At 47.3% G+C, this 16,542-nt stretch overlaps 1 protein-coding gene across 10 annotated transcripts in view; it reads left to right on the top strand.

The window, feature by feature from the left end:
- The window catches only part of kiaa1217 (KIAA1217 ortholog), a 52,945-nt gene extending 38,556 nt beyond the window's left edge, over positions 1–14,389 (top strand). For 4 of the 10 annotated variants that reach the window (XM_023804782.2, XM_023804787.2, XM_023804788.2 and 1 more), the window contains 13 exons: positions 130–284; positions 556–731; positions 1,067–1,203; positions 1,343–1,490; positions 1,602–2,190; positions 2,399–2,588; positions 3,453–3,634; positions 3,845–3,985; positions 4,499–4,603; positions 5,969–6,043; positions 6,144–7,661; positions 8,162–8,287; positions 9,051–11,139. In XM_023804782.2, the coding sequence (XP_023660550.2) occupies positions 130–284; positions 556–731; positions 1,067–1,203; positions 1,343–1,490; positions 1,602–2,190; positions 2,399–2,588; positions 3,453–3,634; positions 3,845–3,985; positions 4,499–4,603; positions 5,969–6,043; positions 6,144–7,661; positions 8,162–8,287; positions 9,051–9,479 (3,971 nt within the window). In that variant the 3' untranslated portion in view covers positions 9,480–11,139. Of the gene's footprint in view, positions 1–129; positions 285–555; positions 732–1,066; positions 1,204–1,342; positions 1,491–1,601; positions 2,191–2,398; positions 2,589–3,452; positions 3,635–3,844; positions 3,986–4,498; positions 4,604–5,968; positions 6,044–6,143; positions 7,662–8,161; positions 8,288–9,050; positions 11,140–12,951 lie in introns of those variants that run through there. The other 6 variants (XM_023804790.2, XM_072710834.1, XM_023804786.2 and 3 more) reach the window with 6 other exon arrangements.
- The last annotated feature ends 2,153 nt before the right edge of the window (positions 14,390–16,542 follow it).

The following is a 16,542-nucleotide window of genomic DNA, read 5'->3' on the forward strand; positions in this document are numbered from 1 at the left end:
ATTATTTCTAGCTGCCTTTCCATTGGTGGTTATGGAGCGACATCAGTCACCAATAAGCCAATAAGATCCATGCACCCATAAGCAGGGTATCTGCTGTCAATGACTGTACGGCCTTCTCTCACTTTCCAGGTGGATCACCTCTCTCTGTGACTGGGAGCCAAGGCCCCCTGGCTGATGCCCAGGTCACACCCACCTGCCCCACCCACCTGCGTGCCAGCCTGGCTGTCTTCAGCAAGAGTGTCTCAGATCTGCGGCTGCAGCTGCAGGAGATGCGGCGACTGCAGGTGCTCCCATCTGCTCACCTTGCGCATACAGCTGCCGTTAGACGGATTCTCAGTTTGCTCCTTGCTGAGGTTATTGTTGGTAGCCTCTAGATTAGAATGACCTCTGCATCTTCAGGTTGGGCTATTCGTTGCAGATATTAACCTGAGGTTTGTAAGCCTGCTACATACTTGTCGGTCCCTCAACTTACATCTGGAAGATCTTCCACTCCTTCCACATCTTCTCATTATGCGTTTACTTTTTAAACCGCCGCCCATGTGTGTAACTTGACAGCTTCAGAACCTGGATTCCTTGAAGCTGATGCTCAGGCATGCAGAGCAGGAGATCAGCCACAAGATGGCGATGGTGACCAGGCTTCCAGACGAGCCGGTGCAGAGGCAGCGGGTGCTGGTGGAGGACGAGAGGCACAGATACCTCGATGTGGAAGAGAGTATCCAGCTACAGCTGGGGTAAGGAGCGAAAACTGAGACAAAATCGTGGAAACAGTGGGAAGACAGTGAGTCTTTTGTCTATGCAGACTTTGTAGTATTCAAATTTAAGCTTTCACTCCTCTCTTCACAAATAGACCATAGACATTGCCATTCCATGACTGCAGAAAACACCAGGACTTGCTGTGCTGTATCCTATCTAAAATGGTTTTTAGCACTATAACAAATATATATATATATATATATATATATATATACCTATAAACATACAAATAAAAAAACTTACTTTAGCTACTAAGCTTAGATGTCACTTAGATGGGTGAACTGAATTTTTGGTTTACATTAACATCTGACAGGGAGCTGGACCAATATGTGGGCAGCCTGAAGCGGGACCCCGCCCCCGGGTCTGCTCAACAGCCAATCACGCTCCGGGACCTGGATGACGCCGCTGCCCGACTGCAAAGAGTGGCCGACGCCCTGAAGGCGCTTAAAGGTGTGAGCGGTGTTGTTCTGCCACTTCTGGATTTGGTTGCTATAACAGCAGCACGTCCCACGGTGGATGAACGGAGGGGGTGTTTGGCTAAGCCTCCTGACCCACTGTCCCCTGCACTCTGCCCTTCCCCCCCCCCCAGGTGAGTTCCCGGCTCTCCAGGGCAGGATGCGGGCCGTGCTGCGGGTGGAGGTGGAGGCTGTGCGCTTCCTGAAGGAGGAGCCTCACAAGTTGGATAGCATGCTTAAGAAGGTCAGGAGCCTAAGGGAGACACTGGGCTGCCTGAGGAGGTAGGAATCTCTGCCAGACTCTACTGACTGTCCTACAGAAGAACGTGGCCTTCACCCTGTGCCCTGCATTGAGGCATTTTATGCATTAGTGTGTGTGCATGTGTTTTGCAGTCATGTCTCAGGGAACCACCTTGAAGAGCCCAAAGTGGTTGGAGTCCATCCAGTAGATGTCACCATGGGAATCACATCTGAACCACTCACAGGTCTGAAGACACCTCTTCTAACAGTAGAGGCCCCGGAGCCGACACCACCAGTCGTCACCCAGCAAAAGCCGTCACAGATGGCAACACAGGGGGCCCCTCAACCACTCGTGTCACAAGAGTCTCCTCAACCAATCACAGTTAAAGAGTCTCCTCAACCAATCGTGGTCTTAGACGCCCCTCAGCCACCCGTGGATCGGGACTCGCAGAGTCCTCTCCCTGAGTCCCAGAGCTCCTCTGTCCACTCGGAGGTGGTGCCCACCAGCCCTGTCGTGATCCATCGAGCCTGCAGCTCCCCGGTCCAGGTGCAGCGGTCTCAGCAGTCCGTCGCCCTGTCCCGTCTCCCGAGTCCGCCGCCTACACCACCCCATAGCCAAGATCCACAGAGCCAGGAGTGCAGCCCCAAGTCTGAGAGGCGAGGTCATTACGACCGCAACGGCCCAATCGTACAGCCGCGAGGGAGCAGGAACACGGCCAAGTCCAGGGCCTTGTCCATAGAGGTAGGTTCTCCCACCACATCAGATACTTCAGAACCTGTGTAGATATGATGATCGCTATGGAGATCCTGCACAGTGAGGCAAGGAAATACTCCAGCAGCCAGACCCCTGGACATGAACAGACAGAAAAGCAGAAACGAAACTTTCTTCCTTGATGGAAAGCACTGTCTAATTTCTGTCTTGCCAATGCCCCGCCCACCCGTCCCCATAGGCTGCCAAGAAAGAGTGGGCGGAGCACCAGCGTACATCAGAATTTGATAAGATGCTCCAAGAGGCGCAGGCCACCATGATGATGGCTATCCCAAGCCTGGAGGTGACAGGCAAGGAGGAGAGGCCAGAAGTCACCCCCCTCCCATCACAGGAGAGAACAGACACGCCCCAATCAGCGTCTTCACCGGCAGGTAAGATAATACTGCTTATACTCTAGGTCAGTGTTTCTCAACCCAGTCCTCGGGGAAACCCCAGACGGTCCACATTTTTGTTATCTCCCAGGTCTCTGCCAGACAGACCAGGAGCAAAAATGTGGACCGTCTGGCAGGGAGCAAAAACATGGACTGTCTGGCATGGAGCTGGGAGGGAGCAAAAACATGGACTGTCTGGCATGGAGCTGGGAGGGAGCAAAAACATGGACTGTCTGGCAGGGAGCTGGGAGGAAGCAAAAACATGGACTGTCTGGCAGGGAGCTGGGAGGGAGCAAAAACATGGACTGTCTGGGGTCACTGAGGATCAGTTTGCGAAACACTACTCTAGGTTAACATGAATTTGGAGACCATATCTGGTATCACCCCCACCCCCCTTTTATTTAAAACCTACACAGCCTTGACTGTGCCCCAAAAGAGCTTTTGTCCACCAGTTTGGACACAAGTATCTGGTGAATAAATACATGTAAATGAACGCAGGCCTCACAGGAAAGATGAAGTTTCGGCTGAACAGACGGACATATTCGGGGGGCTGGCATCAGTCCGACTTAGCTGAGGCTGATCGTCTGCAGTCCGTGGTCACATGTGCTGGATGTGCGCAGACCTCAAGCTGTTACACTGCCTGTGGGTTTGGTCTTGGCAGAATTAGTTTTTTTTTTAATGCAGATCCATTTCTCACTAGTTTTTGTGGTTTAGATGGTTCATTCTCAGGCTGAAACGTCAGTGGATCTCTGGTGTACTGTCTAGAACTTCATTTTAACGTGACTCGTTGCTGGAGTGAGCCATTTTTTAAAGTCGTTTGTGTGTCTGTGCACGCCGGTGCGTTTGCCGCTTGTCTCGGCACAGATGAGGCTTCGCCGCTGGAGCCCCCGGCCGGGACGCCCCCAGAGACCCAGGGACCTCAGACGCCGAGCAAGTCCCCCCCACCCCCCCCACCCAGGCGAAGTCACCCCGCCAACACTGGTCTCACCACGGGGCGATCGGGGGAGGTCATCTACACCACCAGGAAGGAGTCCACCACGACTCAGGTAAATATACCCCCCCACACCAGCTGGGCGGCAGGGGATGAGAGAGCAGGGAGGTATCAAAGCAGACCCATCGCAACCAGGTGGCAGGTGTAAATCCCAGAAGTGGAGCTGCCGTTGTACCTTTTAACCTTTAAATATCCTGAACAATTGGGCAGCACTGCTTAACTGCCGTATGAGGTGATGTAGAGCGAGGGTGTCTCCCTCCACCAGGGGGCGGTAGAGGACGCGTCGCCGCCACCGTTCCCCAAACCCAACAAGACCCCCCCGCCACCCCTGACCCCCCCTCCCATTGTGGCCTCTGCCATCAAAGAGGAGGAAGACGACGGCGACAGGATCATGGCCGAACTGCAGGTGCGTGAGGGTGCGGCGCTCAGCATGGGGAACCACAGCCGCTCACACGCGCACTGATTGGGTCTGACACAGACTGGTGATGGGCTCCCATCCTTCCTGCGGGTTGGACTCTTCCTGCCTTTGGAGCCACTTGGCCTGGGAAACTGCAACACAGTTCAGCTCAACCAGTATCACCTGCATGCCACTGGCCCAGCAAAAAACACCCATGATGCTAGTTTCTCTGTTGGATTACTGACATCCCAAAAATCTCCACTGATGACTTTCAGATGTCAACTCCAATTACTCTGAGTTCTGAACATCACTAGTCAGCAATTAAGAAATTATGGGTGACAGTCTGAATAAGAGCAATGATTCAACTGTATAAGATAGATAGATAGATAGATCCCCATTGAAACTCAGGTTTTCAGTACCACAACATACATTTACACAGCATTTACGCTGCAATACACAGTAAACTGCAAGTCATACCAGTGTGATACTGCTCTAATGTTCAGCACACCTTTGGTTCCTCAGGTCTTCCAGAAGTGCACAGTTAAGGATGTAGGGGCCAAGTGTTTGGCTGAGCCCCGAGTCAGAGATCAGTGGTCCGGGGGCACCGTGCCACCTGGAGAGAAAAAGGTAACTGAGGCAAGCAGGGGCATCGTAGTTGGCCCTCGATGGCCCATTGGCACATACTGTTAGGCTTAACACCTGCCCTGTCCTATCCGAGCCCACCCCCCACAAACTCCTCCCATCCCCACTAAACCCCACCCACCCCCACAAACCCCACCCATCCCACCAAACCCCGCCCCCAATGCCCTGGCCACACTCCCCAGTCAATGCACCCTCAAACCTGGCCTGCCACTCACACCAACGCTAACTTGATAACGCTAACAGACTGTGGAATGCTCTTTGTCTAACACGTGTCTTATTAAACTTCTTACGTTCCAAACTATGGTGTGGAAACCAAAACACAAATGAGCAATCAAAAATTTTACAGGTCACGTTGATGCGAATCTGAGGTCTTTTGGTATCTCGCCTACAAATGAAACTGACCCATATTGCTTGTGGCTGAACAAAGTGAAGATCAGATCTCGCATTCTTTGCTCTGCGGTTCTTTATTCTTTCATTAAAACCTGAATTTTGTAGGAGATTTAAATGACTCTGCGGTCTGCTTTGGAGATTGTAAACATGATCTGCTTTTAATACACAGAGAGTTAAAAACAATCAAGGACTAACAAGCTAAACAGAACAGTAAAGGAAAGTCATCACAGTCAAGCTTTTCCTCCTTATTATGCAGGTGATGTTAGAATCTGTCTTCAGTCCAAGTATTTATATCTGAGTTGCTAAAAAAGGTTGCTGGAAAACATCAGATAAGAGTGTTGCAGTTTGTCTATGAAGTGGTTCTGTCTATCCAAGTCGCATTGGCTCTGGTGGCTTTTCTCTCTCCTAAGCTGTGTCAGGGATGCCCCATTTTCCTCTCCACCTCAGTTCCTCCACATCGTCTTCAGATCTTTCTTCCAGGTTGCGTGGTTCTTTTCGGTCTCTCCTAATCCCTCTCCTCTCATAACTTCCAGCATGATTTCTGAGCTTGGTGGTAACTTCCACCTTATAGTTTAGTCACTGTCCACTGACACCGTTAAGCCCTGCCACCTCTTTGGACTTCTCAGGCCTCAGGACACAAGCTGGTGGTCCTCCTTAAAAACGGAGCGCATCGTACTATTCGTCACATCAGTCAACACATGCCATAGCTTTTTAAAATATGTGAATATCTTTCCTCTGCTTTTTCATCAACGGAAGAGATTAACATTAAATATTAAAATATCTGATTTTCAAATTGTCTGCTGATGATCTTAGGTAATTACGATTGGTTTTTAAAAACTTTTTCGTATAACTGAGTGGTGATTTATTCCCGTGATCTGGTGGGGGCGGGTGAGCCTCTCCTAGTGAGAGTAAAATCTCCCCCAAGGAGGAATTTTATGCAGAACTCATGTCCTGTCGTAGCAGAATGTGGGGCTCCAGTGCAAAGAGAAGGAACTGGAAACCAACGAAAGCGTCTCAGCTCGACATGCTGCAAGGGTATGCTGACTTTCCGAAGTCTGCTCTCCACCGCCATTTTGTTTCTGTGTTCAGAGGCATATTCACCATTTGATATTTCTCCGACTCACCACTTCTGCAGGTACTGTATTACGTCACAGGACAGATATCCAATCAGCCGCCTTCGCCGGGAGCAGATGAGCCAATCAGTCGGAGAGAAGGAGCAGCCCCCGCCTCTCAGGTTCAGAGTGCAAACGCTTACAGAACCTCCCCAGGGCTACAGCAGTCGGCCACTGCAGCAGAGCCACTGACCGAAAACCGCGGGGCCCTGGAGGACCCAAATCCAGACAGTCTTGTTCCAAGAGGAGTGGTGGCCGAAAATATGCCTGTTCAAAATGTTGCCAACAAGGTGCTAGCGCCCAAACTTGTTCAGGAAGGAGTTCCGTGGGCAGGTGCCAAGGTAGTTAGGGAGAAGCTCACGGTGGACCAAGATGCTTCTGATAGTCTGGATGAGCCTGCTGCTGGAGACCAGGCAGTAGTGTTACGGTCATCCAAAGCTAGGGTAAAGCTTGCTGACGAGGCTTCCACGAGCCCGGCACCCGCTAGCGAGGAATCTTCACCCGCCTCTGACAACATCGCCTTCATGATCACCGACACCGAAGTCCAGGCTCTCTCGTGTGGGGAGTATGAGAAGATCGTGAGCACGACGGGAGGAAACGTTCAGACGATCAAGGTGGGTGAGAGCCGGCAGATGACCGCCGAAGAGGAGAGTGGGCTCGGGAAGAAACCAGTGATCATCATATTCGACGAGCCCATGGACATCCGGACGGCCTACAACCGACTCTCTACAATATTTGAGTGCGAGGAGGAACTAGACAGGATGTTGGATGAACACAAGAGCACAAAGATGGCAGAAGAACTGGATAGACGTGTCGTCCAGGTAAAATCCAGTGTCGATGAAGTGCAAGGTGCCACTCGGGTAGCCCACCCCCCAAACTATCGCGGGTCACGCAAAGTCACTGCGCGCAGTCACAGCCCATCTGGGGAACCTTCAGCGTCAGCTGAAGAACTGGATGCAGAGCCAGTGAACGACGGCAAGCTGGACCTCAAGAAGAAGTTCAAGCTCAAGTTCCCCAAAAAGAAGCTGTCTGCTCTCAGCCAAGCCATCCGCACGGGAACGAAGACGGGCAAGAAAACGCTTCAGGTGGTAGTTTACGAAGATGAGGAGGAGCCAGACGGGACAGTGAAGCAGTTTAAGGAAGCCAAGAGATTTGAAATTGGGTGCAGAACAGTCCAAGTAGACAATAGTACAACCATAATCAGCTCTGTGAGGACAGAGGAACTTCAGCCGACCTCCTCCAGTTTCCAACACCGGATGGATGAAAGTGAGCAGAAAACATCCACAAGGACTGATCTCCAGCAACAGGAAACATCAGTAAGTGGCCTGAGTCTCAGAGCAGCTGAGGGGCCAGGCGTAGAAGAACACAAGACCTACTTGGTTCAGTCAAAGGAGCCTGTAATCAAAGATGGGGGACAGCAGGGGGACAGAGGAGTCCCTCTGAGCTGCCAGGCTCCCAAGGCTCCACGCCACAAGCGACCCAAACCACAGCTTCATCCCCGGCCAGCGGTCATTCCTCGCAGTGCCACCCACAGCCAGCAGGTGTCCCCATTAAGCTCTTCTCACTTCGTCGCTGGCTTGGTCTCTTGGGTCTTTCACCTTTGGTGCACCACAAATGATTTGTGTGTAATTTCAGGTGCTGGGCACTGATGGCAGGCCTCTTTTATCATTGTGTGTAATTTCAGGTGCTGGGCACTGATGGCAGGCCTCTTTAATCATTTGTGTAATCACGATCCGGTTCAATTCGGGATTTCCACTGTGGGTTGCTGTTGTTTTTTTCTGCATTTCTTGTTTTAATTTGGGATTTTGGGCAGACAAATGATTAAATGTCTGAATTCATTCGAATCATTCTTTTAAGTCTGGGTGTCATGTGACCTTAGTGCATGAGTCGTGGCGAATCCTCTATTGTTGGTGTACTGGTGCATGCACTATTCTTTACTGGTATATCTTGAAAATAAATCTGAGATGTTTAAACGCTGTGGCATGGTTACATGACCTCTGACATGCATCTTTCCCACTTCCCTTGTTCCTGACTTATACAGAACGGTTCCTCCTCCACGAGTCGGACGCAGACAGCCAACAACGGCAAGCATCGCACAACGCCCACCGTGGCAGAGAAAGCAGGGAAACCACAAGCGCTTCAGGACCCTCCGAGGCAGATCCGACAGGTAGTTTTACTGTAGCCAGCGCCCCCTGCTGGTTAAATAATGACAACGCGCAAACCACCAGTTGGTAGGGCTGCAGCAGCCAGATGAAAATTATAAAATGTATTTGTTTGAGAGAAAGGTGGTGGGAGGGGTTGAGGGGCTTTTCTAGCACGTTTTGTATACATGAAATTTAGTGGACCGATTCATTGTCAACTCTGATAAAGCCCTCAGTAGTGCACTGCCTAGATAGGAATAGACACATAGTCTTTAGCTTAAATTACAGGGTGTAGTTTAACTCCTCAATAAGTGTTTGAATTGGGGGGGATCCGGGGGGGGGGGGGGGGTCACAGGACTCTCATAAAACCTCAAACCCCCCCCCCCATAATTATATGCACCTGTGGGGTTCCCTTTAAAACGACCATCTTGCGATTCAGTACCCCCCCCCCACCACCACCCCCACCCCCGTTCAACAACTCCTACTGTCACCAACTCCCCTGGTCGACAACTTTTTTTTCCACATTATGGTCTGCTTTCCCACCAGGGGACCCCCCTCCCCAGGACGTCTGACACAATTCGCAAACCGCCCCTGCATGACACACACACACACACACGCATGCACGCACGCACGCATGCACACACACACACGCACGCACGCACACACACACACACACACGCCCGGCTGGAGAAGGTGCCCAGGGCTCTCCGCCTCCCTCTGGATGTTAGCGATGGTGTGGAAGTGTCTCATGTTGTGACGACCCCTGTCTCCCGGCCTCTCTGTTTACAGGCTAACGGAGGTGCTAAGGACGCTAAAGCTGCCCCCCCCGCTTTCCCCCCCTCTAAGATCCCCGCCTTTTCTCCTAGCTCTGGGAAAAGCAGCCCTCCTTCCGCTGCCGACTCCGAAGCCACTAACCTAAATCCCTCCCCTTCTTCCTCCAAGTCATCCCTCCCTCCCCCACAAGCCCACCGACCCCTCTCTTCCATCCCCTCCCCCTGCAATGGCTCTCTTCATCTCTCAAGCCCCTCCCTCTCATCGCAGAACCAAAATGGCCGCCTGCCCTGCTCTTCCTCCCCAGTTTCCCCTCCTTCCCTGGGTCAGGGAGGCAGGACCATCAGAACCATACACACGCCCAGCTTCACCAGCTACAAGCTTCAGACTGGCAATAGCAGCAAACCCACCCTAGAACCTGCTTCTACTTCCAAGACCATGGTGTGATGTCTGGGTATCTGTCTGCTTCTTTCTTGCTTACAAAATGTGTTCAATGTCTCACAAAAATTGCACACACTTATGAGCACACACATACACACACACACACACACACACACATGTAGGGTAAACATTTCCTTATGGGGACCGCTCATTCATTTCAATGGGAAAAATGCTAACGCTAACTATGACAACCTTAACCCCTACCCTGCTCTAACCATAACCATAAGTAACCAAACAAAATACAAGAGTTTTTGCATTTTTAGTTTTTTCATAGCAGTCACTGATTTTTATAAAATAGAGTTTTCCCTTATGGGGACCAGGAAACCGGTCCCCATAAGGAAAAAAAACGGATATTTATCACGTTATGGGGACATTGTGTCCCCATAAGGATAGGTAAACCCGCTCACACACACATACACACACACACACACAAAACAACCTCTGTGGCCTTTTATGAAATTTAATACAGTTTGTACAACTAAACATGGATAGTAGAGGAACAATGTAAATATAATGAATTCCAGTGAATTGATCCTAAATTGAAGAGCAAATTTCCAAAATTCACTCAGACCATTTTGTGTTGTGTTTCAAACTGCCAATGACTTTGAATAAAACCCAAGGCTTCGTAATCATATGTTACAGTTTTGGGAGCCAAAACTCATTCAGTCCTCATGTAACCCAGCAAGGAACTTTTATAAAATTTCCAAAACTCACTAAGCCCCCAGAAATATTCTTGAAAACGTTTCCTGTGGACCGAGTGAGTTTTGCAAATTTGCTCTTCGGTTGTGAGACTCTTGGCTTTACTCGATGATGTCAGCCATCAATTTCCAATAAAAGAATGTATAAGGGGCTTAGGAGATCTTTATTACGGAAGGTACCCGGAAGAATAGTGTCATTTGAGCTTATATTTCTAAGCTGACGGACGTCTTTGCAGTATTAGTGCGTTTGAGGAGCTTCACACAAATTTTGTGTCGTATTTTAGTTTCCTTCAGAAACCAATTCACTGCCACCCCACTTTCAGATAAAAGGGCAAAACTGTGTACTCTTGTAATTCTACCTTTCAAGGTACAGAAATGGACTCTGAGGAACATCCCAAAGGTACAAACTGCATTAATGTACCATCAATGGTACAGAAACGTTCCCAAAATTCAGTTTTAAAAGGTACATTTACCTACAGCTAAAGGTACAACTGGCGGACCCTTGAGGGTTCAAGGTACAAATGTTTACCCTTTTTTACCTGAGAGTGCATATTGTAACAGACTAAATGTAATGCTGGCAACAGGGAATAGTGTTTGCAGATAAATCACGCATTAAATCTGATTTGGTGGCTGGAGTCCTTGGGTATTAATTTCAAACTGAATTTCAGAAGCCTAGGATTTGCTTGTTACTTAAGGTAACGTTTATTAGCTTTATAGCAGAGACAGATGCTTACACATCAGGGTTTGTGTGTACAGCTGCATCGCAACCATGACAGTCCCATCACACCAAAGCTTATTATTTCATTGCATGTCCATGTTTTATATCCCATGACTGCGATCTGAGTGAAAGAGCCGTTTCCAGTGTGGAGAGAGATTTTGTAAATAGTCTTTCAATTTTGTAAAGCTTTATGTCATACTGTACAAAAAGCACTATGGAAAGAGACAATAAAGGGCTTCCTGCTTGCAAATGCTGTCTTTTCTTAACTGATATACCAAATAATTGTGTTTTTTTTTCCCTTGCAATTATAAAATATCTTAGACCAGTGATTCTCAAACTTTCTGGACAAAGTACTCCTTTGGGTCAAACCAAAGCGTCCAAGCAAGGGGGATAAAAAAATCACAGTAACCTGAACACACTCACAGACACACACACACACACAGATTAGTGTATAGTGTATATTAGTGTAGATTGTGTATATCTTTGTGGGGACTCTCCATTCATTCCTGTGGGCATTATTCCCACTTATGGCGACCTTAACCCCTACCGAGCTCTAACCTTTATCATAAGTAACCAGACAAAATACAAAATGTCACACACAAGGTTACAATTACAGGTAATTATAGGCTGGCAAATATTTGGTCTCCATGAGGTAATACAGACATGCACACACACACACACACACACACTGAAAAAAAAACAGCAGTTACCATTTCAGCGAGGGAGGTGAGTCTGTCTGGAAGGAAAAAGCTTTGAAATGTCAGGGATGAGTGCAGTAAGCTTTACACGCAGAATATAGCCCAAGAATTGCCATATACTGTATTGTGCAGGCTGCTTTAGCCCACTCTACATGTGCCCTGACAGAGAATATGAAAAATATCTCAATCAACCTGAAAACGATTAAGATTTTTGCTATATAAAGTAGTTTAACATTGATTTCAATTTTCAATTCCAATTTTTTTTTCCAGTGCACACAACATATTACCAGAGTCTTCCCCTGCAACACCCCAGGGGCCCGCCCTATACTGCTGGAGGTGTGCAACGGGGTTTGATTGGCATTTCCATCTCCGTGGCAACGTCTTTCTGATTGTGGCACTTCTTAAAATATCCACAAGATGGTAGACAAATGCCATTGATGGAAGTCTGTCGATTTCTAGAGCCAAGCGAAGGACGTGCAGCGGGTCTGGTAGCATAGAGGCGAGCCTGGAAGGTCGACATTTTCCATTGATATTCCAGTGGGAGGTAAACTGGGGATACCGGTGGGAACGTGGCATTTCAAAGTAATCAATGAAATCCCCAGTTATGCCTTTGAGGTCACAGCTGGAAGACACAGGACATTGGTGCCATATTAAAACCACTGGCGACTGAGTACCGAGGTTCATGTCTGTTGGCTACTGCTCAGATTGAATGGTAGCCGGATCTTTGACAAATAAGCTGATAAGCTTCTAATAATCTGCAGGCTCCATTTTACGAGCTTCCTGGAAGGGTGACAGACGCGCTACCCCACGCATCGGGTTCCTGCTGACCGCTAGCCGTGCGGCGACCATGCTGAGCCGTGACTGACCTGCTACGGCGGCGTCGCCATGGTCACTCCTTCACAAGTCGGGCTGCAGGTTATGGAATGATTGGCTCGTTGGTACCACACATCATACCTAGCAGAAGGTCATCGGTCCAGAGAACTCCATCAGATTGAACACATGGATCAGCAGTTGGCACTTTTGCCTCACACCTTCAGGGAGGCTGGGGTTCGAACCCCAGCCTTATTTTGTGTGGTTGCTTAATTTGCATGTTTCCCCTGTTGTGCAGGATTCGTCTAGGTAAGTGTCTCCAATTGGTGGCTCGTGAGATGATTTTCAGGGGGTTTCTGCTTGCTACCATGATTTTGGTTCGTGGCTTACAGACCAAAGATTAATGTGCATTCTCTGGATAATCCAGTCCAGAGCCCCAATTGGTGTCCTCTGGATTCCTGCTGTAGTTCAAAGACTTGCAAGTTAGGTTAACTGGTATGTTTAAATATGCCTGTAGTGTCTGAGCATATGTGATGGACTGGCATCCCATCCAGGGTGTCCCCTGCCCTGTGCCCCGTGATGGACTGGCATCCCGTCCAGGGTGTCCCCCTGCCCTGTGCCCCGTGATAGACTGGCATCCCATCCAGGGTGTCCCCCTGCCCTGTGCCCCGTGATGGACTGGCATCCCGTCCAGGGTGTCCCCTGCCCTGTGCCCCGTGATGGACTGGCATCCCGTCCAGGGTGTCCCCCTGCCCTGTGCCCCGTGATGGACTGGCATCCCGTCCAGGGTGTCCCCCTGCCCTGTGCCCTGTGATGGACTGGCATCCCGTCCAGGGTGTCCCCCTGCCCTGTGCCCTGTGATGGACTGGCATCCCGTCCAGGGTGACCCCCCGCCCTGTGCCCCATGCTGTCTCAGATAATCTCCAGACCGCTATGAAACCCCAATCAGGACAAGCAGCAGGAATATGGATGTATGGATATAATTCCATGGATTTACATCAATCTTTCTGTCTAACAGAAACCAAAGGAGGGGGACATTTCTCCAGGTAATTTGACTGATGGATCATCACTGAATGCTAATTCTTATATCTAATTTCAAACGTATTTGGCTAAAGGGGAATAAAATAATCACTCTGAAAGTAAAAAAAAAACCATTCCACTGACGCAAGTGGGAGAGGGAATTAATGTCAAAATCAGTAATAACTATATATATAGACATTCACTTCCAGATATCAGTTAAAACTGTGAGTGGCATGTCAATGATCATAGGATATGTTGACATTAGATATATTAGTTTGTCTATTTCCTTGTCATCCATTGTTTTTCTGAATGAAATATGTTCAATTTAACTCCCAAACAATCTGGCATTTAGACAATTTGCACTCACAAATACCTTAAATAAAGCAAGACATTATTTGAATAACAGATGTCCTTACCAGTGGAAAACGTCAATCATGAATTACAATGTTAAGATTGAACAAATCCTACATCTATGGTTTTTAAATCAAAAGAATAGTGAAAAATAAAAAATAACGAAATTGGACTTAAATACATTATTTGACATATTTGACATTGGTGTTTTTATTTAAACATTTCTTTGATTTTTGAACATGCTACTTATTCCCATGTATTTGGTTTTTGGGGCAAAACAATAGTTCCCGATTTCTTCAAAAATATATGGAGGAGGGAACTGCAGTTTCGGTCGAGGTACGAATGCTTTGCTTTTGTGGTCTCTGAGCATTTGCTGCTCTGCCGTGTTATTGTTTGGTCATTGCCCCCAACATTCTGGAGTCCTGTGATGCAGAAATAAGCTAACAGACTTAATAAGTGGTTCCAAAAGCCACAGCCCATTACCAAATATTTATGGAATCAATTTTATCTGAGTATTAAGCTTCACATCCATAGTAATTTAAAGGGTACAAATGAAACAACAGACTTAATGAAACAGATTTAAACCATGAATAAATAATACATAAGTTGCAGATTTTAAAAGCCAGGTGAGTTTAATCAAAACACAAACAGATGTTGTGCATTTAGATCAAGGTTGGCCTTCAGGAGGAAAAGGGAAACGTTTTCAGGCAGCGGCACAGAGCACCTGACTTAATACCATCTGCTAAAGGACTTCAGGGGTGCAAGATGGAGATTTTGAAAGAACTCAAGGAAACAAAACGATTCATCAAAGACCTCATTGGTAGCCATTGAAAGAGACAGCAGTTGACTTCCATAGAAAGCTGATTACTGCTCCAATCCCCCAGTGTCCCCCTCTCATTGTCTAACTTTTAAAGTCAATTAATCTAATCACAAAGCCAATGTAAAGAAAGCCAAGGAACTCTGAACTGGGAGCACCACTGAGACAAATGACCCATTAATTCCCACTCCTATTAATTTGATTTTGATCTCCTTTGAGACAATTTAGAAAGTGAAGGCTAATTAGTTAAACATATTAATACATTGACAAATCATTAATATTCCTTTTGGGATTTACTCATTAACTGATAATTACCATTTTCAGACAGCAAAATAGACCAGGGGGAGACAGCAAAGCATTTTTCATCTAGGTCTAGCTTTTCTAGAGTTTAGAATTGTTTTTTTAGGTGGTAATGGAAAGAAAAACTTTTTTTCTGCTCACAATTAATCTGTGTTGGCATCTCAGGATGCATTATGGTTGTATGGTATGTGTACCCCGTCCTCTGCATGGGCGGGGGGGGGGTGACCTCTCACTGTTTATGTTCGGTACTTCAGAACAGAAAAGCCAAAGGACTTTACAGGCTACCGGCCACTAATACCTGAATGCTGTCAGCCAGCCACATACCAGGATGTAATTATGTGCTGAGCTGTCTGTCATCTGAAAAGCATTGATCTACAAATGACCCATCAGCTCCTATATTTATAATGTATGTATTTAATGACATGAGTTGCTATCATGAATTAATCTCAAACCCATTGTCTTATTATTGCTCTTATTATTCCTAAACCTCACCACCTTCATTTTATGCTACTGACAGCCCCGTGTTTCTGAATCCATGTTAACATTAAAAGAATCCTCTGACCTCAGCTAGCCTCCTAGACGAGTGGTACCGCCGACTCCTGTGTTGTTCCTATACATCAGCAGAGATAATTTGGCTTCTTGATCTGAAGATTAATGCTGGTGCCAGGAGCTCGTGGATGTCATACGTGGTAAAACTGCCAGTCAGACCACAGCCGTTATGCATCCACGCACAGCATGTAGGGTCCGGCCGACCAACTGTGACAACACATGCTCAGTGTTGCAGCAAGCATAGCCACGTGGCTACATTAACCTCGGACATTCACCAGGACGCCAACTCACCATTAAAATTCACAAGATGCAAAACAGCAGGTACTGGCCACTGGTTAACAGTGGCAATGTTTGAGTCTCCGGCTTGCCGTAGAGTATCGAGCAGACCACTGCATACTTTTAACTGAAAATGGATGGATACAACTCAAACAACCAAGACCACCAACCCATTACAGCCAGGTATCCCTTCCCAAAACCTTCTAACCCACAGCAAGTGTCACCACCAAGTCCCTTCATCTGAGCCAAAATATCGTCCTTTAACTGAAGGCAAGGTTCACATATCTAAACCCAATCAACCATCCTTTCTATGGTCAAGGCATTCCAACAGTTGTCAACAAGAAAACGCTGCTTTAAGCTATTTGTTGCTAAACAATGCAAATTTCTATCAAGGATTGAATGGCCATGCGCCACATATATTGCGGGGTAGTTTTGAATTATTCGTTCATATTCTTGATGACAAAAAAAAGAATGAAATAGCCTAAACATGGATAGCAACTGGGTAAATCACCCAATTAATTTGCTAAATTGTTAATTATCTTTGTTTAAGATAATTAGCACATATGCAAATTTCAGAATTAATTGATCCCAAAGTACATCCACTGTAATTAGCATGTAATTCCTTCCTTTTATTGTATTTAACACAAAACGATAAAGTCCAGATGCTGAGATGTTGAACAGAGGGAGGAAAATGTGGTAATTAAGAATACAGCAGCTTATTTTAGCATTTTAACTTAATTAGCCGAGTGACTTTCACCGTTACTTTATAGCAAATTTGTATCAACAGAACAAATCTTTGAGGACATTTACAAACCAACAAGGAACACAGCAT

This window comes from Paramormyrops kingsleyae, chromosome 4 (genome assembly GCF_048594095.1).
Source record: "Paramormyrops kingsleyae isolate MSU_618 chromosome 4, PKINGS_0.4, whole genome shotgun sequence".
NCBI classification, from domain to species: Eukaryota; Metazoa; Chordata; class Actinopteri; order Osteoglossiformes; family Mormyridae; genus Paramormyrops; species Paramormyrops kingsleyae.